This window comes from Pundamilia nyererei, unplaced genomic scaffold (genome assembly GCF_000239375.1).
Source record: "Pundamilia nyererei isolate P.nyererei 1_Seehausen unplaced genomic scaffold, PunNye1.0 scaffold00029, whole genome shotgun sequence".
In the NCBI taxonomy this organism is placed as follows: Eukaryota; Metazoa; Chordata; class Actinopteri; order Cichliformes; family Cichlidae; genus Pundamilia; species Pundamilia nyererei.
This window is the reverse complement of record NW_005187430.1, coordinates 3830304-3856232: the sequence shown is the minus strand read 5'-3', so window position 1 is coordinate 3856232 and position 25929 is coordinate 3830304. Positions and strand designations below refer to the sequence as shown.

At 39.6% G+C, this 25929-nt stretch overlaps 2 protein-coding genes across 4 annotated transcripts in view; one reads left to right on the top strand and one right to left on the bottom strand.

Moving 5' to 3' along the window:
- Window positions 1-14953, bottom strand: part of slc4a11 (solute carrier family 4 member 11) — a 104739-nt gene extending 89786 nt beyond the window's left edge. Inside the window, exon 1 of one of the 3 annotated variants that reach the window (XM_005728661.1) lies at window positions 14650-14953. In XM_005728661.1, the coding sequence (XP_005728718.1) occupies window positions 14650-14710 (61 nt within the window). In that variant the 5' untranslated portion in view covers window positions 14711-14953. The remainder of the gene's footprint in view (window positions 1-14649) is intronic. The other 2 variants (XM_005728663.1, XM_005728664.1) reach the window with 2 other exon arrangements.
- A 4765-nt stretch (window positions 14954-19718) lies between these two features.
- Window positions 19719-25747, top strand: ky (kyphoscoliosis peptidase). Its single transcript, XM_013909726.1, has 7 exons — window positions 19719-19813; window positions 20647-21248; window positions 21580-21694; window positions 21842-21959; window positions 22117-22308; window positions 22494-22684; window positions 22862-25747. The coding sequence occupies exons 2-7, from the start codon at window positions 20667-20669 to the stop codon at window positions 24187-24189; spliced, it is 2526 nt and encodes an 841-aa protein (XP_013765180.1). The 5' UTR covers window positions 19719-19813; window positions 20647-20666; the 3' UTR covers window positions 24190-25747.
- The last annotated feature ends 182 nt before the right edge of the window (window positions 25748-25929 follow it).

Genomic DNA, 25929 nt, shown 5'->3' with positions numbered 1-25929 from the left:
AAATTCTGCCTAAATATGTATTTTACCTGGTTAATGTGTTTGGCGGGGCGTCGTCTGCAGCACTGCTGCAGGGGAGGCGGACGCACCTGAGCGGCACCCGCAATCACGCCTCGCCGCCTTAACGTCTGTGCCATCTATGCTGTTGTTGGTATGTGTCGGGCTGTGAGCTGAAAAGCTACAGCCGGCTGTGTGCGTACAGCAACCGCGTGTGAAAAGTGGTCAATAAAGACATGCTGAAAAGCATGTTCATGCAAACATCGTCAGGTCTGCCGTCGTATGTTTACAATGGGACTTCTGTGCACAGCGTCTGCAAATCGGGGCTTTAATCTTTACGCAGGACTGTAAGCTGTCGCATGTGAGGCGTGAGCGGTGTTTGTTTTTAACATAGATCACGGTGGAGAACAGCTGCCGACATAATGTGGATCCGAAGCTCCATAATTGGCCTACCTGGGATTGAAAGTCTCGATAAATGCACGGCGTTTCGTACACCGGCTTCCGCGAGTGTGACGCTTATTTTGAGCGATGAAAAAAATATATATATATAATTATATTTTTATATCTCAATATCACAATAATCTTCCAATTTAGAACTACAAGTTAAAAAAAGAACTAACATAAATAAAATACACTTCAGCTAAATACTTCTAATTTATTTTCCCAAACCACGCGGAGCCGCACTATACGGACTAAAGAGCCGCATGCAGCTCCGGAGCCGCAGCTTGCCGACCCCTGCCCTATACCTAGCATCCTCTTTTATCAGACCAATCCTCTGCATATCCTCGTTAACTACATCTATGAACCTTTGAGGCCTTCCTCTTTTCCTCCTGCCTTGCAGTTCCATCTTCAACATCCTTCGTCCACTATCCACTATCCGCTCCTTCCTCCAATAACCTTGCTTAACTAACTTTGACTGCAAACTGCTCAACCTGAGCTGTTTTTTTATATATAGGACCAAATCACAACATTAGTCACTTCAAGCCACTTTATACTGAGAGAAAACACCAGCTATCAGAAAACCACTATAAGGCAAACACTTGGCGACAGTGTGAAGGAAAAACTCCCTCCCTGGTGTATCCATTTATAATTCTGCCCTCCTGGTCACTCCCAACACCTCCTATCCAGTCTTTCTGTCACCACCACAGTCTCCAAACTATACACATGTCCTTTCAATCTTGCTGTGGTCACAAAATACCCCTGACACTTTTCTCCACCCACTGACTCCATCCCGCCTGAACTCTCCTCTTCACCTCTCTTGTACACTGTCAGTTGCTTTGGATGGTTGACTGCAGGTATTTAAACGTATCCTCTATTCATTACAGCTGCTCCTTCCATCTTCACCCCCCCCCAATTTGCACACACCTATTCTGTGTTCTGAATTTCATTCCTGTGCTTCCACCTGCTCCAGACTAGATGGACACTGACTGTTGCACTAGATGGCTGCCACTCCCATACAACGATGCAGCTGGGAGTCTCTTGTCTAACCGAGATTCTTCTTTAATGCCGTTGTCTGCAAATGGAGGTTCTGTCTCTAATTCTGCAGTCTTTACCTTATAAAATAAAGCACCTTGAGACAGCTGATGTTGTTCTACATAAATAAAAGTGAACTAACACAAATGGGTCCAGTAATACATCAAGTGAGGGTAAGATGCAGCTTAGAAGCTGACTTGCAACCTTGCACTGCAAAGGCTGATATGATCAGAGACAGGCAGTATATAGTTTGATAATATCATCTATGAGGACGGGAGAGAGCAGTTCGGGGAAATAACTTGAAGGAAATCACGTTCCAAGATCAACAGGAAGGAGTGAAAAACAAAATCCAAAACCCAGAAAAGTAGAGGCTAGGAAGACGCAAAAGAGAGGGAGACAGCATATCTGAAGGAGCTTTTAGAGTGACATCAGGAGCTGGGTATCATATGTGAGGAGAGCAGAGCAGATTTTCAATCATGGGTAGGTGAAAAGGAGAGAGGACATAGTTTTTCACTGCAACCTCTGTGAGTACACACATTGTGCACTCGAGGAGAAAGCACTGAGCGTGAGGTTGCCAAAGAAGAATTGAACATGCAAAAAGCCAACTAAGTGTTCTACAAAAAGATTTATACTCAGCCCTGGACAGCGAGGGACCTAGGGACCCCACCACTACACAGTAGAACTATGTAGTGGAGCTGAAATTGGTTGAATTATAAGTTGCTTTGAAGAACAAAGTCATTCTGAATGAATAGTACACAGTTTTGAATATGTTCAATTCAGAAGAACATTATTCAAGAAAGGTCTCTCAAAAAAAATTACAAAGTATTAAGACCTCCACTTTTTCAGGCTCGACTTAGGAGAAAGCCTTTGGCTGCGTCCTGCACAAGTCCATCTTATTCCTTGGGCTTCTTACTGTAGATCCTAAAGTTCTACAATGACTTTTCACCTTTCAGAAGCATTCTGTGCACTTCTCTTTCCTCGAAGCTACAAAGAGAGTTGTGAGAATAGAGAAAGCCTCTCTCCTGAGAAAGAGTCCTTTAATAAGGGTCACTCAATCTGAGGCACAAAGAGCTTCTCCAGTATTTGGTGCATTTAAACCAAGTGTTTTATAGCAATAAAGTTTACATTTAAAAAAAGAAAGAAAAGGTAATGTGCACTCAAAAACTCTTCAGATTTGAAACTACTTTTTCCAACTTAGAAAAGGAGCATTTTGCTATTGATTTTGCCCCAGTCAACCCATCTGAGTATGACTAATGCTTTCCAAACAGAACCATTCATTTCATCTGGTTAACATTTCTGTATTCTTTTAACAACACTATCCATCTGTCTGTCAGTCTATAGATAGGAGGAAACACAATTATTGTAATGTCAATCTTTTCCAAATGTGTTCCAACTTCATCTATATGGTTTGTTTTTGATTAAATCTCTAGAAAATGTTTTATACTGGCTAATAAAGCTGAACTCTTAAAAACACATCAAAACCAAACATTGTAAGCACTGTAAATGCAAGCACTACCAATTTGTCCTCAAGTGAAAATAAATATACTGCCTACTTATTGAATCACACAAAAGATAAAAGTTTTGGTAATGACAAAAATATTTGTGTCACATGCTTTGTCACTTCAACATTCAAAGACCTTTACAGGGTCTGTATAGTAAGATTTTTTTGATTTTTGCCTTTCTGCAAACAACAAAACACTCAGACACTAAAAATTACTAATGCGTCAGTAAAGCTCCAATTTCAGCAAAATTAACACAGTAAACAATTATCTTAAAGGCTAAACTGCCTGGTGCAAACATTAGTGTTAGCTGTTCCTAATCACTCTATAGCCACAGTAGTCTTCTGTAGAGCAGGGCGATATGACCAAAAATATTTATCACGATATACATTTGAAAATTTGCGATAACAATATAACTGACGATATAACTGACACCAGACAAAACACTTTACAACTCCACAACTTTATTAGTGCAAAAAACAAAACAAAACAAAAAAAAAACAAACCCAGAACATCACTGTATTTTCACTTAAACGAACAGCTGTTTTTTTTTTATGTGCATTAAAGTTACATAAAAATTTAACAGTGCAAATGCAAAAAAAAACAAAAAAAAAAAACCCAAAACAAAACAAAACGCCCCCCAAAAAACTGTAACCCCCAAAACATAAATCAAAAATCCAAACATGAACTCAGTAATGAGTAGCTCCACCGTTATTGTTGATCTGTTCAAAAATTCATTGAGGCATGTTTGATGCAAGTGGCAACATTTCTCCAAGTGGTGAAGACGGTCACATGAAGGTCATCTACTGTCTGAAACTGTTGTCTATTTTTGTAAACTTCCCTTGCCATCTATCCCCAAAGGTACTCAATTGGATTTAGATCAGGGGAACACACAGGGGGGGTCCAAAAGAGTGTTTCTATGTTATTCTTCTGGAAGAAGTCCATTGTCCTGCAAGCTTTGTGTACTGTAGCGTTGTCCTGTTGAAAAGCCCAGTCATTACCACACTGACGAGGGCCCTCAGTCATGAGGGATGCTCTCTGCAACATCTGGACATAGCCAGCGGACGTTTGACGCCCCTGCACCTCCTGAAGCTCCATTGTTCCACTGAAGGAAAAAGCACCCCAGACCATTATGGTGCCCCCTCCACTGTGGCACGTAGAAAACATCTCAGGTGGGCCCTGCTTGTCAGTAATGTTGGAAACCATCAGGACCATCAAGGTTAAAAACTTTCTCATCAGAGAATAAAACTTTCTTCCACCTTTCAATGTCCCGTGTTTGGTGCTCTCTTGTCCAAACGGTCAGTTCTGTGGTGTTCAAGGAGACGAGGCCTTTGAAGACGTTTTTTGTTGTTAGTCTCAGATGCTGCCCGATGGTTATGGGGCTACAGTCGGCACCAGTAACGGCCTTAATTTGGGTCGAGGATCGACCAGTTTGATGGATAACCAATTGGATCCTCTGGTTCAGTGCTGGTGAAATATTTTTAGGTCTTTCTCTTGACTTTTCTGTTCCATAACCCTCAGGATCATTTAAGAAATTCCAAATCACTGTCCTACCTCAGCAGTGATGGCGTGCTGCGAGAGACTGATTATGCAATTCAACAACCCAACAAAGTTCAAAAAAGGGAACCTTTTTTTGCCATCAGAACTTCATGACAGCGTGACTACCTGACTGAAAAAGACCTTGAATCCACATTTTTGCACAGATTTGGCCTTTTAAAGGCACGGGGTCCTAAACTTTTGATCAGCTGTCAAACAGCCTGTTTCAGTTCAAGCGCTCTTTTCAATAAATTCCATGTTCAAAATATGTTTTGTCTCACTCCCATTTCTTCTCATTGCATGTTGAAGCTCTACTTGGAACCTTGTTAAGATCCAACCATGCAAAATATGATTTTTTGCCATTTTTCCAAGTGGTCTTAAACTTTTGATCGGGACTGACAATCCCACTGCAAATTACACCTTTACATAAATAACTAAATAAATAACATGGTGCAGAGCCCTACTGCAAGTAAGTTACATTTCCTGTGTCTCTGTATGTCTTGTTATGTTCAAATTTTTTAGATAACTACAGTACTTTTTCTGGCCTCATACAACTCTTACACTCTACAATAGAGTTGGAGACCATTTACTATTTCAAAGGAAAAATATTTTTGAATTACCAAAAGGTATTCTTGGTGCGGTTGGCAGGTTGCCAGCATGACATCTTCAACAAATTGTTTTGATGATCAGACATTAAGTGGTGCAAGATTATGCAAACTGCTAAATGCAAGGATACTTCAGTATCTGGGGCTGTGGACCTTCATGTAAGATAGCGGGCCAAGGCTACATTAGCCATTACTAGCAATGCACACCGGAGAAAATAGTTGGCTGTCAAGTCACATTCTAATGAACAGTGTACTCTTTTTAAGAATGTGGTGAAGGAGAAGAAGAGGTATTTTTAAAACTCACTCAATTTTAAAGAGGTACTAGATGAGGTATTCTGAGTGTATCAAGTCAGTATATAACTTTATAATACCTTAACCTAATACATAATAAATCTAGACATAATCACAGTACATGAGACAATACTGACATTATTATCTGACTCCATTATACCTCTTGATTACTCATATTGTCAAAATGATCAGCACAAAAGTGATTAACTAATGAATGCTGGGTAGCCATCAGCGAGACGGAATCAGCCCAATAATAGCCTTCACCCAGGCACTTTGAGCAGCAACAAATCCCTCCCCTCCACCATTAATGTAAGCTGTCCTGGAAACCTGAATGACATAACTGACAAAATTGTAAAATAACAAGTGTAGTGCAACAAGCACAGAGGGAATGTTTCGACTCATTGAATTGAAGAAGGCTGCCTAAGCACACACACACACTTACTAGCACCTTTTTGCTTGCAGCCACAGTCTCCTCTATGCAATGGTCTCTTCTGCTCAAAGGTAAGCGTTTCCTATTGATTTTCACTACATAGACCTTCGCAGTGGCTGAAGTGATTAAACCAGCAAGCCTGTAACCCCTTCACTCATATTTATATTAATATTCATACTACTGACCAAAAGAAAATATCATCAACAAAGAAAGAAAAGAAAGCGGATACATCACAACCTTATAAAAAAAAAAAGAAAAAAAAAAAAAAGGAAAGGGTACAAGATACATTTTTCCTTAAATGCTTGAGTATGATTTGGATATTGCAGGCAGCATACAGAGTCTTTTTCATGTGTGAATAAATGCACAGTGAGAATTATATGACTATTATTTTCTTATTTTTATATTAAAAACGATTTCCTAGTGATGCAGGAGCACATACACACTGCCCTCTGCTGGAAACTGTAGAGGCTGAAAAAACAATAATGATAATGGATAATAATGGAAAACACATCTACTATTGTCAGTTTTCTAAATATATTTTTATTCTGCAGTGTTTTCTCAGACGCTGTTTGTATTTTAAAATGTTTAAAATCAATTAGAAGGCATACATGTATTTATGTGCAGTATTTGTCTGTAACAAATGAAGTATTGTCTGATCCAGATGCACAAATGTGCAGAGAGGAGAAGCAACACTGAACAGAAGATTGTAGAGGTGCCCTTTAACTCCAAATTTCCCCTACATATTTCCCTCTTCACTGTGATACTCTGTACCCACGCACGCACACACAGGAAATGTTTTTGTCTTTATATTTCCAAAAGCCCTTATGGGGAAGCAATGCTGACACACACACTTTTTAACTTTGAAGTAAGTGAGGTAAATGGTCAAATCAGCAGCATGGATTGTCCTGCCTCACTTTAAACCACTCTCTTTAAAAGAAAATCCAACAAATTTATTTGCATATTATAAAAGGGAATAAAATACTAATGCAGTCATGTGAGTCATAATATTCCCTGAACATTACTAGTGGTTGGGTGAGTCATATTTCGCCCTATCCTAAAGCCAAAATGACAAAAGAGTATATGTGCTGAATGTGATATGTGCTTAAAGAATGTGTCAAAGCTATTTTGGGGGGTAGGAATATATAATGGCATCATACTCATGATTCAAGATCCAGTTTGCAAAATTGCTTCATTTTATCAGCTGAACTACAGTCTCCTACTTTGTGCTATTAATATTTTGCAAGACTGCATGTCACAATATCAAAATAGATTAAACCGTCTCATTTTGAAATGAAGCCCTTCCCTTTGCTTGTCCTGAAAGACTTCAGCGAGAGAGAAAAAAAGTCACTCTGCAGCAAGCTTTAAAATTCTGTGCACCTACAGAGCACATTAAAACGCTACAATAAACCGCAAAGGGCACCTTGTTGCATTGTGCTCCAAGCAGGAAGACAGCAAAGACGCAGTTAGTGGACAAACACTGGGTGGGATTTCCTTTCCTCTTGGCTGCTGCCTTACATTGTCTGTTTCCATATGCTGGCCAAGGGCTGCAGACATGGACAATAACAAATTGTGTCTGTTTTGAAACTACAGACAGACACACAAAGATATTCAAACAAAATAAATGCTCTCCATCATGTGCGTGCATTCTGACTAGGATTGCAGCCAAGGTAAATCAATTTCTAACACTTATCTTCAACATCGACGGTTCAAATGTTAACCGGGCTGGTGCGCGCCTTAATGTTAACTCTTTAACTATTAGCAATTACCCTGTAGCCACGCGAGTTGTATATTGAAATTACCATTATGAAAAAAAAAAAAGACACGCCTCTTAATTTTGTCAAGAGACATGTAGTATTGAAAATGGCATTGGGTATCAAGCATTTTTATAGGTATCAATATTGAGCATGAAATTCTAACATGGTGACAACCCTGCTCCAAACTTAAACAATCATACTGTACAATACAATAATCATAGTTTTACAACTGTTTATTAATACTCACAATTGTATATTTAAAATCTGTATAGTTTTCAGTGATAATATAATTAGAATATAATTATTTTTTGTGAGCTTATACAAGAACTATGTTTCTGCAATAGCCACATAAAGTTTGTTATACCAATATGTCTGGTAAGACTGTGCTGAATTTGGCAGAAGAGCTAAAAATTTCAGCGGTATAACTGTAAGTCATTTGGTACCAAATTTTTTATTAACCGATCTGTCAACAGATTTCTTTTACTTTTAAAATGTATAAAATGTCCAAAAAAAATAGCAAATAATATCTATACTGTTTCGCCGGAATTCAAACAAATGATTAATTATCAAAATTACTGATATTTTCTGCAATTATACTCATGTTCATCACTATACATGTGATGACCGAATTATATTTCCAAAATCATTAAGTAGCAGCTGTAGTTGAGTGTTTAAGTGGTCCAGACTGTTGAAATCCTGTGGAAAGCAGTTTCATCCATGTCCTGTTGTATGTTTGCTTACATTTTAGAAAAATAGTTAACTACAGTATATTTACAATCATACTTTTTTTTTCTTAAATGGACTGTCAATCAGCAGTCCATTTCCAGACATTTCACTTATTACATAATTGTCTAATATATAAAGTAAATATATTACCTTGTTCAACATATGCTCAGCCAATCCGTTGTTGGTAATCTATTGGTGGATATGTATACTGGATGTATATGATTGGTTTCTATGTTTTTCTCTACTAGAAACATTTTTTCCACACAAACGTCTACACTGCAATATATTTTTCGATGAGCCTAATGAAGGCTACAGCCTGAAATACATTGGTCTTGTAATAAAGTGGTTATTCAGAAGCATTGCTAAAGTTTCAACCTCTTAACATACAGAGTAGGGCTGTGCGATATGACCAAAATCTCATATCCCGATATAAGACATCTATTGTCCCGATAACGATATAAATCACATATATATCGTTATATCGAACAGCCCTAATACAGAGATACAAAAGACAGAAATTTTTCTTTTACAGACAAGTTTGGTAGAATAGTGACTGTCAGGTTATACTACAATGTGTCCTTATCACATGATATTTAAGGCTGTATAAGGAGGTTTCAACTGGCACAGCTGGCCCATGCAATGCCATCAGAAGGTCCCACAGAGAGTGTGGCTCTAATCATGCATGTATTAACAAACCTACAGTGAATGGAACTCACTGAACAAACGCGGTTACCTGCTAAAGCTAAACAATTATGGCTATTCCTTTGACATTACATGTATGTAGTATAAACCATTAAAAAAAAAAAAAACTAATGAAAACAACAAAGATGAACTGCTAGTTGCTGATCACTATAATTTATCAGTTACAGGTTTCATAGCCTCCTGATGTCCTTCATGCAGTTACGTATTTGTAGCCTAAACATTTTAAACAAGTCTATATCAATTTAACACCCACACAATAATGTGCCTAATTAACCTGACAAATAAAGGACTTCCAAAGGCAGCTGGAAGTTAACTGACTGTCCACACTTGCTGAGGTGATTGATTAATAGCTTCACCAGGAGCTACTTGATTCCAGTGCAGTTCTGCCAGACAGCAGCTAATGAATATCACTTAACAAACAATTAACACTGTTGACCAAATTCCCGTGCGTCCATGAATACACCACTGACCTAATTTGAAGTCAGAATGAAGCTTGAGAAAGACTTTTAGGCCCTCAGATAATAGATAATAGTTCAAATAATGTTTGTTACTTTATATTTTTAGAGAGAATTTATTAAATTCTGCATCCATCCAAGGGCATTAATAGTTACTGACCAATATTCAGTTGTTAATTTTGAAAATATGTTTTTAATGTAGTCCAGAATATTTACAAAAAGTAAACAGTATTTTACATCTTTCCTAAATCAGACATCTATGTGACAGTGACGGGAACTAAAATGTAAAACTAATAAAATTTTGTCATGGTATGCACAGTCTTTAAAGAATTTTGTTAAGAAAAAGGCTTCCTCTTGGCTAATTCAATGAATTAAATACAAAAATAAAGAAAATTTATTACATAGATAAAAACTGCCATAAAGCTGTCCTGCTCCTAGAAGCCTAGAATAATCACAGCTGTTTAAGATTATCAGAAGAGACAAGCAGCCATGAAAGTAAAAGAACTGACAAGGGGGCATGTATAAAGCTGATAATCTTGTTTCAATACAATATTGCGCTGGAAAACCTTGAGTACTGGGATGAATATCGATGTTACTTTGACACGTACCACCCACGCAAACATTGTGGCAAAACAAGCACACTCCAGCAGCCCCATGAAAATACAACGCCTCTTCCCTGCAGGACAAAGATTCCTGCTCCAAACTCTCCACATCGCAGTCTGATCAAGCAACCACCAAATGCAATGCAACAAGCCTGATGAACAGGGGACCCACCTCACAGCCCAAAGAACCCCCATCAAGGCCCAGTAAAACCAGACACCTTCATACAAGCCCCCAACGATTAAAATTCTTTTAGCAGCACAACAAATATTAGGCAAGGGGTATAGGTAGTATATTCAACCACAAAACACCAATATTCAGTGAACACTACACTTTTTTTCCTCTTAATGTGACCTGTACTGTACTAACAGGGTTATGGGTGTATTCTCGGGAGCAGGTCAACATGTAGAGCATGGTGTTAACAGCATCAGAGAGAGAGGCTCAGATCCCACTGGAAACAAAACAGCATGTATGCACACTCAAGTCTGGGAGGAGCTCAGAGTGAAAGTGCCAGCCGGATAGCATATATATATATAAAAAAAAAAAGTTGTAATCCTGATAAAAACAGACCGTTACACAATACAGACAGGATGATGTGGGGGAAAAAATGATTGTTTGGGAAAATTCAAGGTCAAACCAAACCAATGTCCTTTTTTTTTTAAAATAAGGCTTTGAACTTAGAGGTTTCTCAACTATAAAGCTTCTGTTTTTCAATAGCCAATTAATATTACAAGATAAGGCAAAGGAGGGTTCAAAAGGCTAATTGTGTGTCTTTCTGTGAATTGTTCCATTTACAAGCACCTTGATTTTATGATGTAAGAACTGCAGTACTAAAAGCAGACCTAAAATTCAACATACTGCAAGCCTACACATAGAAAAACAGTTTTATCTTTCCCCATTTATGTTACTACTACTACTACTACTACTACTACTACTACTATTATTATTATTATTAATATTATTATTATTATCATCATCATGGTTAATTTTCACATGTTGATCATTTAACATGATTACTCATTAAAAGTTGCCTTTAGCTGTTATTTTTGTGCTGTCATTAGCTGGCCTAATTGTTGTAGTTTTTAATCTAAAAATGTATTAATAAAAAAAATAATTAAAAAAAAAAAAAAAAAAAAAAAAAAAAAAAAAAAAAAGCAGGGTGACTGGCTTGCAGAGGAAACCCAGCATAACAAACCTGGAGCAAAATGTCATGAACTCAAGCCAGGCAATCAAAACTGTATTCTCTGTCAGTATGTGATGCACTTTGGCTAACTGTTTTGACAGATTGCATGCGTTTCCTCCTTTACATGTAAAAGGCTTGGTACACTTGAAATGAGCACACTCAGCATTTGCTGCAGTTAAGCGTAATCACTCTTAAACAGCCCTCATGCAAACTCTCAAAGAGAGAGATCTCTCTTGCAAACAGGAAACAGATTATGCATCACTGACAAATTTGCAAATCAGAAACAAAAAATGTGCAAAGATGTGCAAGATTACATTCATGACAGTAATAAATATGAATTGTATACTGTAATTTCTCCAGTGTCAGGTCTACAACCAGAAATCTTTTTAATACTCCATGATGAGAGGGTCAAAGACAAAGCCACTGGATGCAGAGATCTACCAATCAAACTTTATTATAGCTGTGACTGACCGATTCACACCACTTTTAAATTAATAGGATTTATTTCTCTGTCTGAGAAAGGATTCCTACTTAAACAACCCTTATTTCTACCAGCATCTTTCCGGTTGCAGAAATAAATTGCTTTCTTTTTCTTGGCCCAAAAAGTTGATTCTGTCTATCTGGTCTAGTGTTTTCAGTGGAAGAAATGTCTCCAGTCTCAGCTGACTGCAGGTTCCCCAACTTTATAAACAGTATATTTGCATAATGAATGAAACTAGCAACACTGACAAACAATGGGCTGTGAGGTCCGTTTCTGGATTATTTATATGCAAATTATCATTACTATGAGTACCAGTTACACAGAGTTGGGGAACGGCTGCAATCACAGCATTGTAAGATGTATCCTTAGGCCCCTTACTCGATTTAGGGATGGCCTCTTTGACTCCCCGCTCGAACCAGCGGGGCTGAGAATGGTCCTTTTTTTGAGTTTGGGGTCATCCTGCAACCTCTTACGAATGACCTCAACTGATTCAGTGGCTGGAACACAAGTGAAGAGAGATGTAACATCGTACAAAACCATTGTTTCATCTGCCTCCATAATGACATCTCTCACCTTCTCAACAAAATCCAAAGTGTTCTGGATGTGGTGTTTAGAGCTGCCTACCAACGGGTTGAGGATCGTAGCCAGAAACCTTGAGATGTTATAGGTGACCAAGTTGATCATGCAGATTTAGGTATACAGATTTGTCTTAAAGGTACACCCTGTTTATGTATTTTCGATCATCATCAGTGGTAGTTGATCAATGGTCAAGAAAACTTCTATATTAGTGATCAAGAAACTGACCTCACAGTATATTGTTCATCAGTGGTGCTAGTTTCAGTCATTATGTAAGTCTATAGTTCATTAGGTTGGGGAAACATTGAGTTACCAAATTAATCTGTCCCATAGATTAGCCCATTTCCACTGATACCCAATCCAACTTTCTGAGTCAGGATCAAACCGATATACAAACCAGTCAGATAGATGTATCCCTACATAGATAACAAAGGAACTACTCGAGAGACCACAATGTACCTAGGTAATGCTTGGACTGAGTACAAGAAACCTACAACTTAACACTGCGTAGATAGAGTGCTTGCTACTATTCAAGGGTAACAGGACGCTGATAACCATCACCAGGAACACAATGCGGCTGTGAAGGCAAAGTCCACGGCCACTGCAGAAGCCACATCAAGGGAGGCATTATCTGTACTAACAGAGTGCATTGTCCACAATGCTGTTCATGGTTCACAGTCATCATTGTTCAGTCTCAAAAGGTAAGTGACCATCAACCACCTCATATACAAGATGGAATAATTTATGAAACTCTGATAAAAATGAAAAACAACACTGATTTAAACTAATTTCCTCGAAACCCTTTTCTGATCACATGCATGCTTAAGTTTCTCCACTATATCAAAATGGCAACAATTTAACTCAAATTTAATTGTGAAAAAGAGGACAAGGTCACAAAGTAGCATAGCAACAAAGAGAGGAAGCATGGTACAGTCATACTGTCAGTTTCCCCTGACAGTATGACTGAGGTTCACGCAGACAACCCTGTGGATCTCTTCAGCCACAACAAGGATGCTCTGGGTTATATCCAAGTCTGAAGCATCACATGTGGACTTGAACAGGGCAGACTCTTCCACTGAAAGCTGCTACCCATGCACAAGTTTAAGAGGTATTACAACAGAGCAATATCAGCTGGGAGTGGTGCACAAGTACATGAGAAAATGACAAATGTGAAAATCAGCCAAATTTGAAGCAGGTTAGGTCGATTTTTAATTCATGATGTCTCACCTAGTACAATTATGATGTCAGGCTGTATGCCAGGAGTGAACAAGACATCCACTCATTGATCCATTTCACCAGGATCAATGGCTAGAAGATTGGAATGTCATTCAAACTGGAAATATCCAGTGGATGGTGGCAAAGAGAGGGAAGATGTTAAGAGCTCCAAACAGACAAGCTGCCACTGGCCAACCACACATACTGATGGTTGGAAAAGAGCAGAAGACTAGATGGAGAGTCTTCTTGTCATGCACAGAGGAGCATGACAAGGTTGCAATAACAGTGGACACATCACAATTTAAGATCAAAGTTGTTATAAAAGCTAGCTAACTCCAACTACATCTGAGAACCCTGTCTGAAAAAACACAGCCTTAGGAACATCTAAAGTGTGTAAAATCCTCAAACTCCCTTAAGATCAGATGCTCTGCTGGAGGATCAGAGCTTGAGAAAAAACATAATACCTCTCACATGGTGTTATAATTTTAAAAAGGTCACAAAATCAGTGAATTACTCTAAAATGTACTTAAATCATCTTATCAGTGTGCCTCACCATTGAACTTGCTTAAAATCTTAATGATGTAGAAGGTAAGGCCGATTCTGCTGTTCTATATTCTTGAAGACTGAATGAAATAAATATCAGTGTTTATGGTTGCAGATATTAGACGCCATATTTCGCTTTTGTTAGACTTAAAGCTGCTTCTTTGCATGTGTTTTGGCGCCAATGACAGTACTTGCCTTGCTTGTGTGTTCAGCATGTACTCCATCCATTTATAATGAGTTCTGCTGAGAACTGAGGAAGCCAATTGTATTTACACATATAATAATTCCCCCCCAGCCTAAACCATGTCTTACAATGACAGTACAGGTAGTTGTTATGACTCATTTAATTAAAACAATTATTATTGTTAATCATACACACCTGTCAGGACTGAAACCAAAACATATTACTGAGTGTGTTTAAGATGAAGACTTGTACCACACTCTTTAAGTTCGCCATCCGCGTGCCTTGTTTTTAACTCCGGTGCATAACAAGTGACTAAAATAAGAAATACAGTCCTTATATAAGGTGAACTGTCACCTGTGAGGGAAAACATTAGCAAAAAAGTTTTATATTTCCACATCTTACCTTTAGTAAAACGATTCACTGACGCCGCCCTCACCTTTCCATCGTCCTTAACAGTTTTCATAATGTTCCCGGTCTCCAGAAAATGTCGAGAATATATTCTTTTCTTCTTCCTCCTCTTTTTAAAATAAAGAAACCGAGCAATAACGAAAGGTTTGACTTTGTTTTCTCCGGTCGCTACATTTAAAGAACTAGAGAAAGTGTCATCAATTAATTAACGGTGGTCGTCAGGTGCTGATGACCGCACGCGCCCGCCGAGTGCCTGAACACCAGCCCCGCCCACCGCTCGCGCTGCGGTGCGGACTGTCACATAACAGTATCCAGAGCGGGAAAAAGCTGACTGGCTACAGTGTTCCAATTTACTGAAACCAGTCATTGAATGCGACACCTGCTGCCCCCTGATACAGCGCGGATTTTAGATTTTATACTGTGTTTCGATTACACAGCAGAAAAATGACAACTGCATAATGTAAAACCTCTTATCATTTTTACTGATTGACAGTTTGTTTGTTTTTTAACTAAATTATAAATAGAAAATAAGGAGCGGGAGGGGGGCTTACTGAATATTATTAGCATTTTTGTATCACAGTCTAATTATGTATTATTTTATATTTAAAAATAGCAAGCCAGAGAGCAGAAATACAGAAAACTTCCTCGAAAATCATCTACCTTGTAAAAGAGTATAGGTAATGATTACTTACTTACTGACTCTTATTACTCTTACTAAATAGTTAAATTTTATTTATATAGCACCAAAGCACAACAACAGTCTCCTCCTGGTGGTTTATACTGTAAAGTAGAGACCTTACAGAGAGAAAGCCCCCAAAAAACAACAATCCACATACCATCTAGGTCATGCTTCTGGTAGCATTTGCATGCATGGGTTTCTGTCTGTGTGGTCTGTGTTATTAACATATAGAAACTACGTTTAAAATATGTCACATTTGACCTATGACTTTCAAAGTAATCAAAGTAATGTTGATTTCAAGGTCAAAGTAATATTAAGGTTATATAGAGTTCCTTACGTGACTTTGGTAATCTGACCTCTACTTGAAGGTCAAATAATCCATGTCCAGGTATTTACAAATCAGTACCTCTGATCCATTATCTGCTTCAACATAATGTTTGTGTAATCAAAGTAAACATCTGCCACGCTGCCCTAATCGGATTTTTACTGCCCTAGAAAATTATTAAAGTAGGCTTAAAAAGAACAAAGAAACAAAATGATTATATAGAAAATACAATATTATTCCCTTAAAAGTAAATAACGCCCAGAGAGTGAGCTGCCTTGGCAAAGGTTTATGCTCTGTGAGTGCTTCTTGTTCGGTGCTGTTATACGCTGGACTTTGGTTAATTGTATAACCCACAGAACTGATTTGCCCCCAGTATTTGTATCAGCAGTTTACCATAGCTTCTATGGTATTATCACAGAAGGGCTTATTGCCCATTGATGTTTTTTGGATTTTTTTCAAACTAGACATTGTTACAACAAAATTGGAATACATAACTGACTCATTATTAATATTATTTTTTAGAAGCCAGCTGTCCAGATTATGTGGTTTTTACACCACATTTACCAGCTGTTAAAATGCAGAATTGCTATCAGCTGAGTACTCTGAGTTCTTAGCTGCAGCTGGTAAGTTATATTGCTCTGCAAAGTTTTTTAATTATTTCCTGTCAATACCCCTCAGGTAGATGTGCTATATAAAGCACTTATTAGAACACATTCACAAAGGTGAACATAACAGAGACCTTTTGTGATCAAGCGTTTGTTTGAACATCATGATAAACCATTTCTTGGGTTTGCAATAGAAACTAAAGCCCTAAGTTAGAAATAGTTTTTGTCATATTGGACTTAGGTTGTCACTCTGGCTGTCGCATCACCACAGCCTTGCCACAACTATGACTAAATCTGTCTTTTAGAGTCTAAAAATAGCATAAAAGAGAGGTCTCTTGTCCACGTGGGATTTATAGCAACTGATTTTTGTCTTCACCTCCTGCGGGGTGCAACACTCTCACTCGTTCTTGATCTTCTGAAACAGAACACGTGTCGAAAGCTACATGTGGAATAACTAGAAAGACAACTGAGCACTGAGTTAGTTATAGAATTGATTATTGAGGGCTTCCGCAGTTTCTTAGATCACGTAACAGCAAAGGCTAACATTTGTTTGATATGTTTGAAGAATACAAACCCAGTCAGTCCCTTAGATCTCATCGTAACAGCTTTTTTTGCCTGCGGTCATAACCGAGCTGCACACACACCCACGACCCCCCAGTGCGGTACCATAACTTTCAAGTCAAATTTGTGTTCTTTTTAATTCCCCTGCTTTTGTGTTATTTGATCCACTACATTTCTTATGGCGTTTATTTCTCCATGTATGTGTGTGGGGGTTTTTTTGGTTATAATTTCAAATTTCAGTATTATCACAGAGACCATTTGGGGCTTTCAAAGTTCTGTGTAGTGGAAACTATCATTGATCTCGAGACAGTACCTATGGGGAGGGCTGTATCAGCCGGAATAAAGTTTTAGATGTTAATTAATGCCCATTTGGACTGAAAGCACACAGTTTATTACACTGCAGAAGAATCACACACAAACCTCCTGCACCCAAAAGCGAGTGGGATACATCTCTTCTTTTTCAGCCTGTGGTTATATCCTTCATTTCTCTGCTGCGTCAAACATCTCTCCCACCAGTGCGTCTCACCTCTCTGTGAGGTGGAGAGAAACCCCCACAGCACCCAATCCCGCTCCTCCACTCTCCCTAATAAGCCAGGAAGAGATTCCTTGGCAGACAGCTGTTCCAGATGGCATTATTACTCTGCACTTTCCCAGTCATCTGGCCCGGGATCCAGCACTGGCAGAGGTGGCGGTCCCTTTGCTCTGCCTGCGCATCAATATCAACACCAACATATGGCAGTGTTATATAACACTGTATCTGCTGGGTGATATGTTTCTGTGATAATCCAACAAGTTCTCTTTCTTTCTTTCTTTTTATTTCTGTGGTGGGTTCAATCGTCGTTCAAGGACCACTTCCCTTTTCTGCAGTGTTTATGTACACAGACGAAACGCACTGAAGATGACAGAGTGTTGTGTTGAAAGTAAAAGGTGAGAAAACCTCGATGCTCTCAGCTCCCTTGGCATGAAAACAGCCTGAAGCCTATACTTGAAAAGCACAAAATTGGTTTAGCTTAAAAGTTCAAAGCGTCCATGATGTATATACCAGATGATACGCGGACTGCGCTTTTATTAAAACGCATGGCAGGCTGACTCTTGCTGCTGCATCCTTTTCTTTAGTTCAATTTACCCCTTCACTCAGCTTTATCTCCACCATGTTTTTGATAGTGTTGGGGTGTCTGCGTGCCACTGAACATGATAGCTTGAAAAGTTTTGAATGTGTTCTCATAAAACTTTGTAGGGGTGTAGAGTAGGGTCATGTTAACAACCCATTAACATTTGGCTTACATCTACCAAGGTCAACTTAGTGATTAATAGGTCAAAAATATACAAAAACCTTTAGAACATTGAAACTATAATTCTTACAAGTGTGGTGAGTATTGTCAACATATAGAGATCATCATATAAAGAGGCAAAATATTATGTCACATTTGACCTTTGTGTAAGAGTCAATAGGTTGATCTGAAGGTCAAAGTGACAATCCTATATAGAGCTATTTAAAAATATATTTTTATATTTCTTAATGCCATTGTTTGTTTTTAAAACATAATGGGAAATAGGGATATTGTTCCAAACTGGGATGCTAAAGAGCACAGTACTTTGGACCTCTGGTCTCAAGGTCAATTAGACTCAAATTGTCATAGAAAGTATTTTATCTATGAAATTAGATAAAAGCAACATTAGGAAATTATTTATGAGGATTTTAAAAAATCACATTATAGTTTGCATCCAAATATTAGGTCACATTTGATTTCTGGCCTTTCACTTTTACATTTCACATCTGCCAAGAGGGTCAATATATTAAAATAGGTTCACAAATACCAAAAAACAAACATCTAAATGGACATTTAAAATGAAATAAATATATCCGAAATACAAATACTATTCCTTTAAAAGTAAATATTGCACATAAAGTGAGCTGTCTTGGCTGACTTTTGCACTTGCAGTGTTTCTTGCTTGGCTTGTATGCAGAAACGTTTTGTTACACTAATGACTTTCTGGTGTTCCCACATCAATTGCACACATATTTTTTTTAATGTAGTAATTTTTTTTCTTTCAATTTTTCTTTTAATTTTTGTTCAAATTGCTGGTTGAAATAGTTTCCTTTGGTCCTGAAAGTGAAAAAAACAAAACAAGGAAGTTACTTCATGAGTCAACAAATGAGTCTAATATCTCACATTAAATCACACCTTATCATTTTCACATACAAAGAAGATAATAACTTGGAGAGTAGCAAGATTTAGAAGTGGAAGAAAAACTGTTACCTTCAAAACCGATCAGACAGATAAAGGCTGATGCAGATCTTATCCAACTGTTGTCTAAAAGGTGAATAAGAAATATTTCCCAAAATATTTTCCCCACCTGTCTGAGGAGCTGTTGCCTTTTCCTTGTCTCCTTAACTGTGAAAACACAGCTATTTGTGCTTATGTGCACCAGAAGCAGTCTTTAACGTTGATGTCAACGTTATTTTATGCCAACTCTCTGAATCCTGCCCCTTTGTCACAATCAGCACATGCTCAAACATTAACCCTTCCACCTGCCTGTTCAGCAGGAATGGATCCAAACATTAACACTGTACAAACCTGCACATTCAAAATTTACACGGATACACATGCACAGACTGACACAGATGTCCAATAATTTACACTCACTTGTGTGTCCAGATATGCCGGCGGTGGTGGCGGTGTTATTAGCAAAAGCACGTACCAAACACACACAAGCACATCCAAACATACATTTGTAAGCTTTACAAGTGCTTACAAATACACACACAGACGTCACACACTTCTCAGTTGGGGCTCTCTCTATTGGCTGGTCTTAACTGCTTTGTAGTATTTTTAGGCCTGTTATTCTGGGGTCTGTCCTGGCAGGCCAATAGGAGAATATATAAGCCTCCCACCCTGCAACTGGGGACCACAAAGAACACACAGTGGAAACATCTCTGGTCGATACTCCGGCAAACATCCGGCAGGCTTTTGAAATCCTCTCAGGGTGAGTATAAGCCTCACTAACATATAGGGATGTAGGAGCAGTTAAGCCTACACAGAATGGGTTTCCCCTCCTGCCCTTTTAAGTGTAAATCAGGCATAAATCAGTATTTTGAGAGCTACTTTCATCCATGTTTTTATTTATTAAAAAAAAAAAAGTACTATTCTTAAAAACTCGAGCACACCTAATTATTTTAGGACAATGGATTAACTTTGACATGATAGGGGCTAGCTTTACTGTCATCTGAAAGTTTTGCTTGAATTGCTCCTCAGGAAGGGGTCAGGGTTAACTGCTACGCAGTGCACACAGCTGATAGGACCTGGTGAGGGACACTTGAGCAGGGCAGATACATGCCACGTGGCTTCAAACAGGTCATCTGGCTGAAGGACAGCCGCTGTGCCAGCCTGCTGCCCTGTCAAGAATAAGCAGTTTTTCCCATACGTTGCTTATTTTAAAGAGATGAATACGGCCATCAGTGTGAAGGTTCATCACGTACAGGAAGTTACGGGGTCATGTAATATGACGAAAGATTTATTTCTGCTTTTAGCTGAGACAGTGATTAATGATTTTAGCTTTTGCATTCGTTTATGGTTATGAATAGACATGATGTAATTGCCAATTCATCTCTGTCTTACACACAGCGCACTGCACTGTGTAGAATAAGCTCTCTGCTTCTGTCTTCCGAACAGCTTGCGCACGAGGGATCCCTCAGCAGTTGTGTGTCTCACTCTAAGCAGAACAAGATACTGAGTCACTATCTGCTCATGAGATTAAGCTAAAAATATCTTACAGATAATAACTGAATTTTACATTTTATCCACCTTGTCTCTGGACAGGATACCATGCATCCAGCATAATGTCCGCTGAAGTTGCAATTCAAAAGTTTTCTTTCCCGTTTGCCCGTGCTGCACACCTTTCTCAGGAAAACGATGTGACCCGGAAGGGATGCATACAGGTGAAAACCCTGGAGCTTCGTGAGCTTCAGGACGATCCTGTTTTAAGCAATCCGAGCTCAGTTAGGGTTATAGGAGCTCAGGCACACAATGAGAAGCAGGCACAGGAGAGTCTACCAGAGCTTCCTCCTGGACAAGACGTGGCAGCAGCACAGGTCCTGGTCTTTGGTGAAGCCTCCAAGAGTACTGTGCTCTCCAGGCAGTGTGTGTTTGAGAAACTGATAGTGGAGAGCGAGGACCAGCGTCCCGCTGCAAAGAGACAACTGTCGTCTGAGAGCGCGGCTAGAACCATCACGGTGGTGAAAAAGAGTGCTGTGAGGAAGGAGGCAGATGAACCAAGACACTTGCAGCAAAAAGCACAGCTGGGACAGAGGCCGAGAGCGTGTGCTTCAGTAACAGTGACGAGAAAGCACAGAAAGGACCTCTTCACCAGCTCAGACGTGTTCCACAGGGTTGACTCACATGCTGTGAGGGCTGGAGCAGAGGTCAGAAGTACTTTTGTGTGTGTGTGGGTTTTTTTTTTTAAGTGTCTGCAAATCTATCTGCCATTTAGTGCTTAATCTTAGTGCTTTAGCTTCAGCAGTGAGTCACACTAGAACACTTTCCATATGCCAAGATGAACAGAACTGCAGTTCAGTCAGTTTCAGTATTTGGTTAGTTCAACACTAGAGAGACACAGGGACACAACGCTGTAAAACTATAAGGAATTAAGTCATTCCAACTCCATGAAAGTTTGTGAGTCCATCTTTGCCTATGTTAGTTACCTTTAAAAAGCTGTGAGTTCTAACAGTGCATATCGTTGTGTTTGTTTTGGAGCTGAAAGAAAAGTGCGTGTACAATGTGAAAACAATTGTACAAAGCATCACAAAGGAAGCCAGAACTGAGCTGGAGAAACTTCGTGCCATCTGGGTCTGGCTGTGCCACAACATCGGTAACTACAGCCCACACAAGCCCACTAGGTTTAGCTAATGAGACATATTTTTGAGTTTAAGGTGGCGAATCCATCTATGTTCAGCAGCATTCACTCATACAGGTGTCATTCATCCTACTGTGAATAAAAGGAAGGTTGCTTTCACAGAGTATGATGTGAGCGGGTACCTTGGCCACTCGGAGAAGCTGAGTTCACCAGAGGAGGTGATTGCGGCTGGCCGCGGTGTTTGCTGCAGCTACTCCAACCTTTGTACGGAGATGTGCAGGTAAACACAACACCTCCGAAAACAGCTGTTGTTGATTTGTGATCGCCAGTTTATTAACTGCTGCATTAAAGGCCTTCTGAGTTTATGAACTCAAGTTTGAGGACATGTGATATAAAAACAAAAAGCCATGAGCATGTTGTTTGGTTTGTGTTTACAGAGAGGTGGGCATCGAGTGCCAAGAAGTGCCGGGCCACAGTAAGGGCATAGGATACCGCCAGGGCCAAAGCCTGAAGCATGTGAAATCTGATCACCTGTGGAACGCTGTGCTTCTGGGAGGACAGTGGTTCCTATTGGATGCCTGCTGGGGAGCGGGACGAGTAGATATGGAACATGAAAGCTTTGTGAAAAGGTGTGAAAAGGAAATGATTTCAACACATTCACTATTTAGCGGTTAGGTTGCTGCAAACAATACTACAATGACACGGTGGTACGACAATAATGACTGAAGTTTAACAGCTGCTTATTCGAATAATCCCATGACAGGCAGCAGGTTGAGTCTAAAACCAGCACGCTGTCTCTATCTGTTCCTTCAAGGTTTGATGATTTCTATTTCCTAACGGACCCGGAGGAGTTCATCGATTCGCACTTCCCTGATGAGGAGAAATGGCAGCTCCTAGACATACCCATCTCCCTGGAAGAGTTTGAGAGAAGGGTCTTCAAGACCTCAGCCTTCTTCAGTATGGGGCTTAGGCTGCTTCGGCCACATCACTGTCACATTGTCACAGGTTACCTGACAACTTTTTTGTTTTGTTCTTCTGGTCAGCTTTCTTTTTTTTGGTTTAGTCTTATTGTTGAATGTCATTATGTTTTAATCAAGAATGCACTCATATTTATTTTTAACATCTATCTTCAAGTACGTTAAAAAAAACAAAAACAAACGTTCTCTTGTATTTTCTGCTCAGATAATGGTGAGGCAAGTGTGTCCCTTGGCTTCTCAAAGCCAACAACCTTTACCTATGAGATCACCCAGCACCAAGACCTCCTCCACTGTGGTGCTTCAGAGCAGAAAGAGTCTATCAACTCTTCATTCGGTATCCTAACTGTCTCCCATCGGAGCATGAAGTTGCAACTCCTGCCACCCGCAAGTGGAATGTACGATGTGAAGGTGTTTGCTAGACCCGAGGCAGCTGCCACGCCTCTGGTTTGGGTTTGCTCCTTCACAGTCGAGTGTCCTACCCCCAGAGCGATGGAAGAGATCCCAGAGAACCCCTTCTTGTCTTGGGGGCTGCAGTCAGTTGCTGGATCTCTTGGAGTCACAAGCAGCAGCCAGAGCAGCGAGGTTGCTGAGGTGAACGAAGGTGTCTTTGATTTGGTGCTGAAGACCTCCAGGCCTCTGATGATGCTGTGCGAACTGGTTCACCCAGAGATGGATGCTGCCATAGCCAAACGCTGCCTGGCTACTCAGATTAAACCAGACACCCTGACGTGCCACGTCCTCTGCCCTTTACATGGCTTCTACCGGCTGTCGGTGTTTGTGCGGGATTATGAGAAAACGGAAGTCAAGTTCCAGAACACTGCAAACTTCCTGTTGCACTGCAGGGGGAAGGTGGTTAGTCCTCATGAGCTCTTCCCTCCTAACCTGGGCTCAGCATGTGGCCCAGGGACCCGGACGTCAGAGGCGGGACTTTCCAAATTTAGTCATACAACAGCAGTGGTGGTTACCCAGCAAGGCAAATGCAACATCACCTTCCACAACCATCGCGACCTTGAGCTTCACACTGTGCTCAGCAAAGAAGAGAACAAATCAGCAGCTTTTCCACTTTCCCGCTACTTGTTCTGCACATACACAGACACAAAAGTGACAGTGAGCATCAGCCTGCCTGATACTGGGGTATATCGGCTGGGCCTCTACGCTAGGATAACCCCTGGTGGAGATTTTAACCCCATGTGTGACTTTATCCTAAGGAACATCTGCGATCAGCCGGGGATCCCTTTCCCTTGTGTCTATTCTGCCTGGAGCAAAGGCTGCGTTCTCTTTGAGCCTCGTGTGGGCCTGCTGGAGCCCGCCTCATGGGTTCGCTTCAGGGTACGGGTTCCAGGGATCCAGAGGGTAAGCGTGGTGGGAGAGACACGGACTGACCTGAAACTTAATAAAAGCAGAATCTGGGAGGGTGACGTTTTCAGTGGAAATGCTCTTCAGGTACTAAAACTGGCTGTCTCCTTGGGGGACTCCAGTGACATGGCTGTTTTGATGACCTTTGACATCAAGCAGCAGGACAAAGAAGTGTGAAATCAAAATGCGGGGGTGTGGGGGCTACCGAAGCAAATCGCACTCAGAATACTTGCAAATAATTCAAACTGTGAGCTCAGATCTTCTATGTTTATCTGTATTAACAAAGTGCAGATGGCGGTATGTTAAAGCTTGTCAAAATGAAGCATACAGTAACAGGTACAACACTGGAGATTTTCTACATTTCTGAAGATATTTATTTAAGTGCATGCACAAGTCTTGAAAGTAGACAAAAAAGAACAAAATTAAATAAATAGCATGGAATAAAAATTAGACTTGGTCATTTGGTTATTGGGAGAAATGGTCAAATAGTGCATAACTGTGAGCGGCACAAGTATGTAACCCTCTAGGATTAGCAGTAAATGTAATGGTAAAATCAAGAGTAACTGGAGACACTGATCTGTTAATAACTGACTTTCACTAAACATATTTAGGGAAGTGACTCAAACCACAAATTATAATTCAGAGTATGCCAAAGGCAGATTCAACAACAATGTTCAACAACCCTTTAGAGGAGAGGTTTACGTGCACTCCAAGAATGAAAGCTGTGATAGCTTGTGAGGCCCCAGTGGGACCCTGGGTAGCTCCTTAGCGACAGAAAGACTCTCTCACAATGGCTAATGGTCATGTAGCTCATCTCAATCATTTCACCAAGAACACATTGAAAAAATGGTGTGCAAGATGAGCAAGATGAGCAAGTAGAAAGCTACTGTTCTCCAAAAAGCACAATGGTGCTGTACAGGCCTTGGTGCCCTTTGCACTAAGTTGGATAAGCAGTTTAGTCATTTAAATATTTTAAATGAGAAGCATTGTGTTTGGACAGAACCTTTTCCATCTGTGAAACATGGTGGTGGTAGTGTCATGGGACTCCTTGCTGCATCTGGATCAGGACAGTTCTTGATTAAAGCTACAATGAACTCTTGATTGTTGATTTTTTAAGAACAACAACAAGAACAACAACCCAACAACACAGAGATAATTAGCTATTCAGCAAGACAATATCAAAAGTATCTAACAGTAGAAGAAGAACAAAAACATATTTTCAATCAAATTTTTTTACCTTTAACAGAAATAATTTAAAAAAAAAAAGAGCGACCCAAGCAGGGAAACTTACCAAATATTGCAGTCGAATGAGCTAAAAGTGGGTTTTCGCCATCTAGTTTTCAGATTTCTAAGTCTAAAAATGTTTTTGGCTATATTTATGCAAAAAAAAAAAAAAGTTCAAAAGGTTTGCAAGCTTTTCTTTCTCTTTCCTGTAACTCTATAACAATTGATCTTAAATTATGTTCTTGCAACTGTATAAGCATTGCAGCAGCGTAGTATTATAAATACAATCGCAAACCAACATGACATTTTTATTTGAAAGCTATTATTTGATGCAGGTAGTATTCATCACCAGCAAACCTTCAAGCTTGACAATGGTGCTCAGCTGTGGTGCTCAGCCGTGATATTAAACTGATCAAGAGAGCTGTGTGTATTATTATTGTTGTTATGAGAAACAAAACTGCATTATGAAATGACGGTTGTCAAAAACTGTGCAATAAATATATACAGTGATGATGGTATGTCTTTTGTTTTCTGCAGTCACAGTCACGCAACGTTGCAATTTAAGTCTCCAAATTATGTTAATTATGCAACAAAGGCCTGTCAATGGTCGTTTTACAATTGTCTTACTTACACTGATTTATCTGGTAGCTTCTGGAATACCTGTCACAAGTTCTCAAGATTTATTGTGAAGAT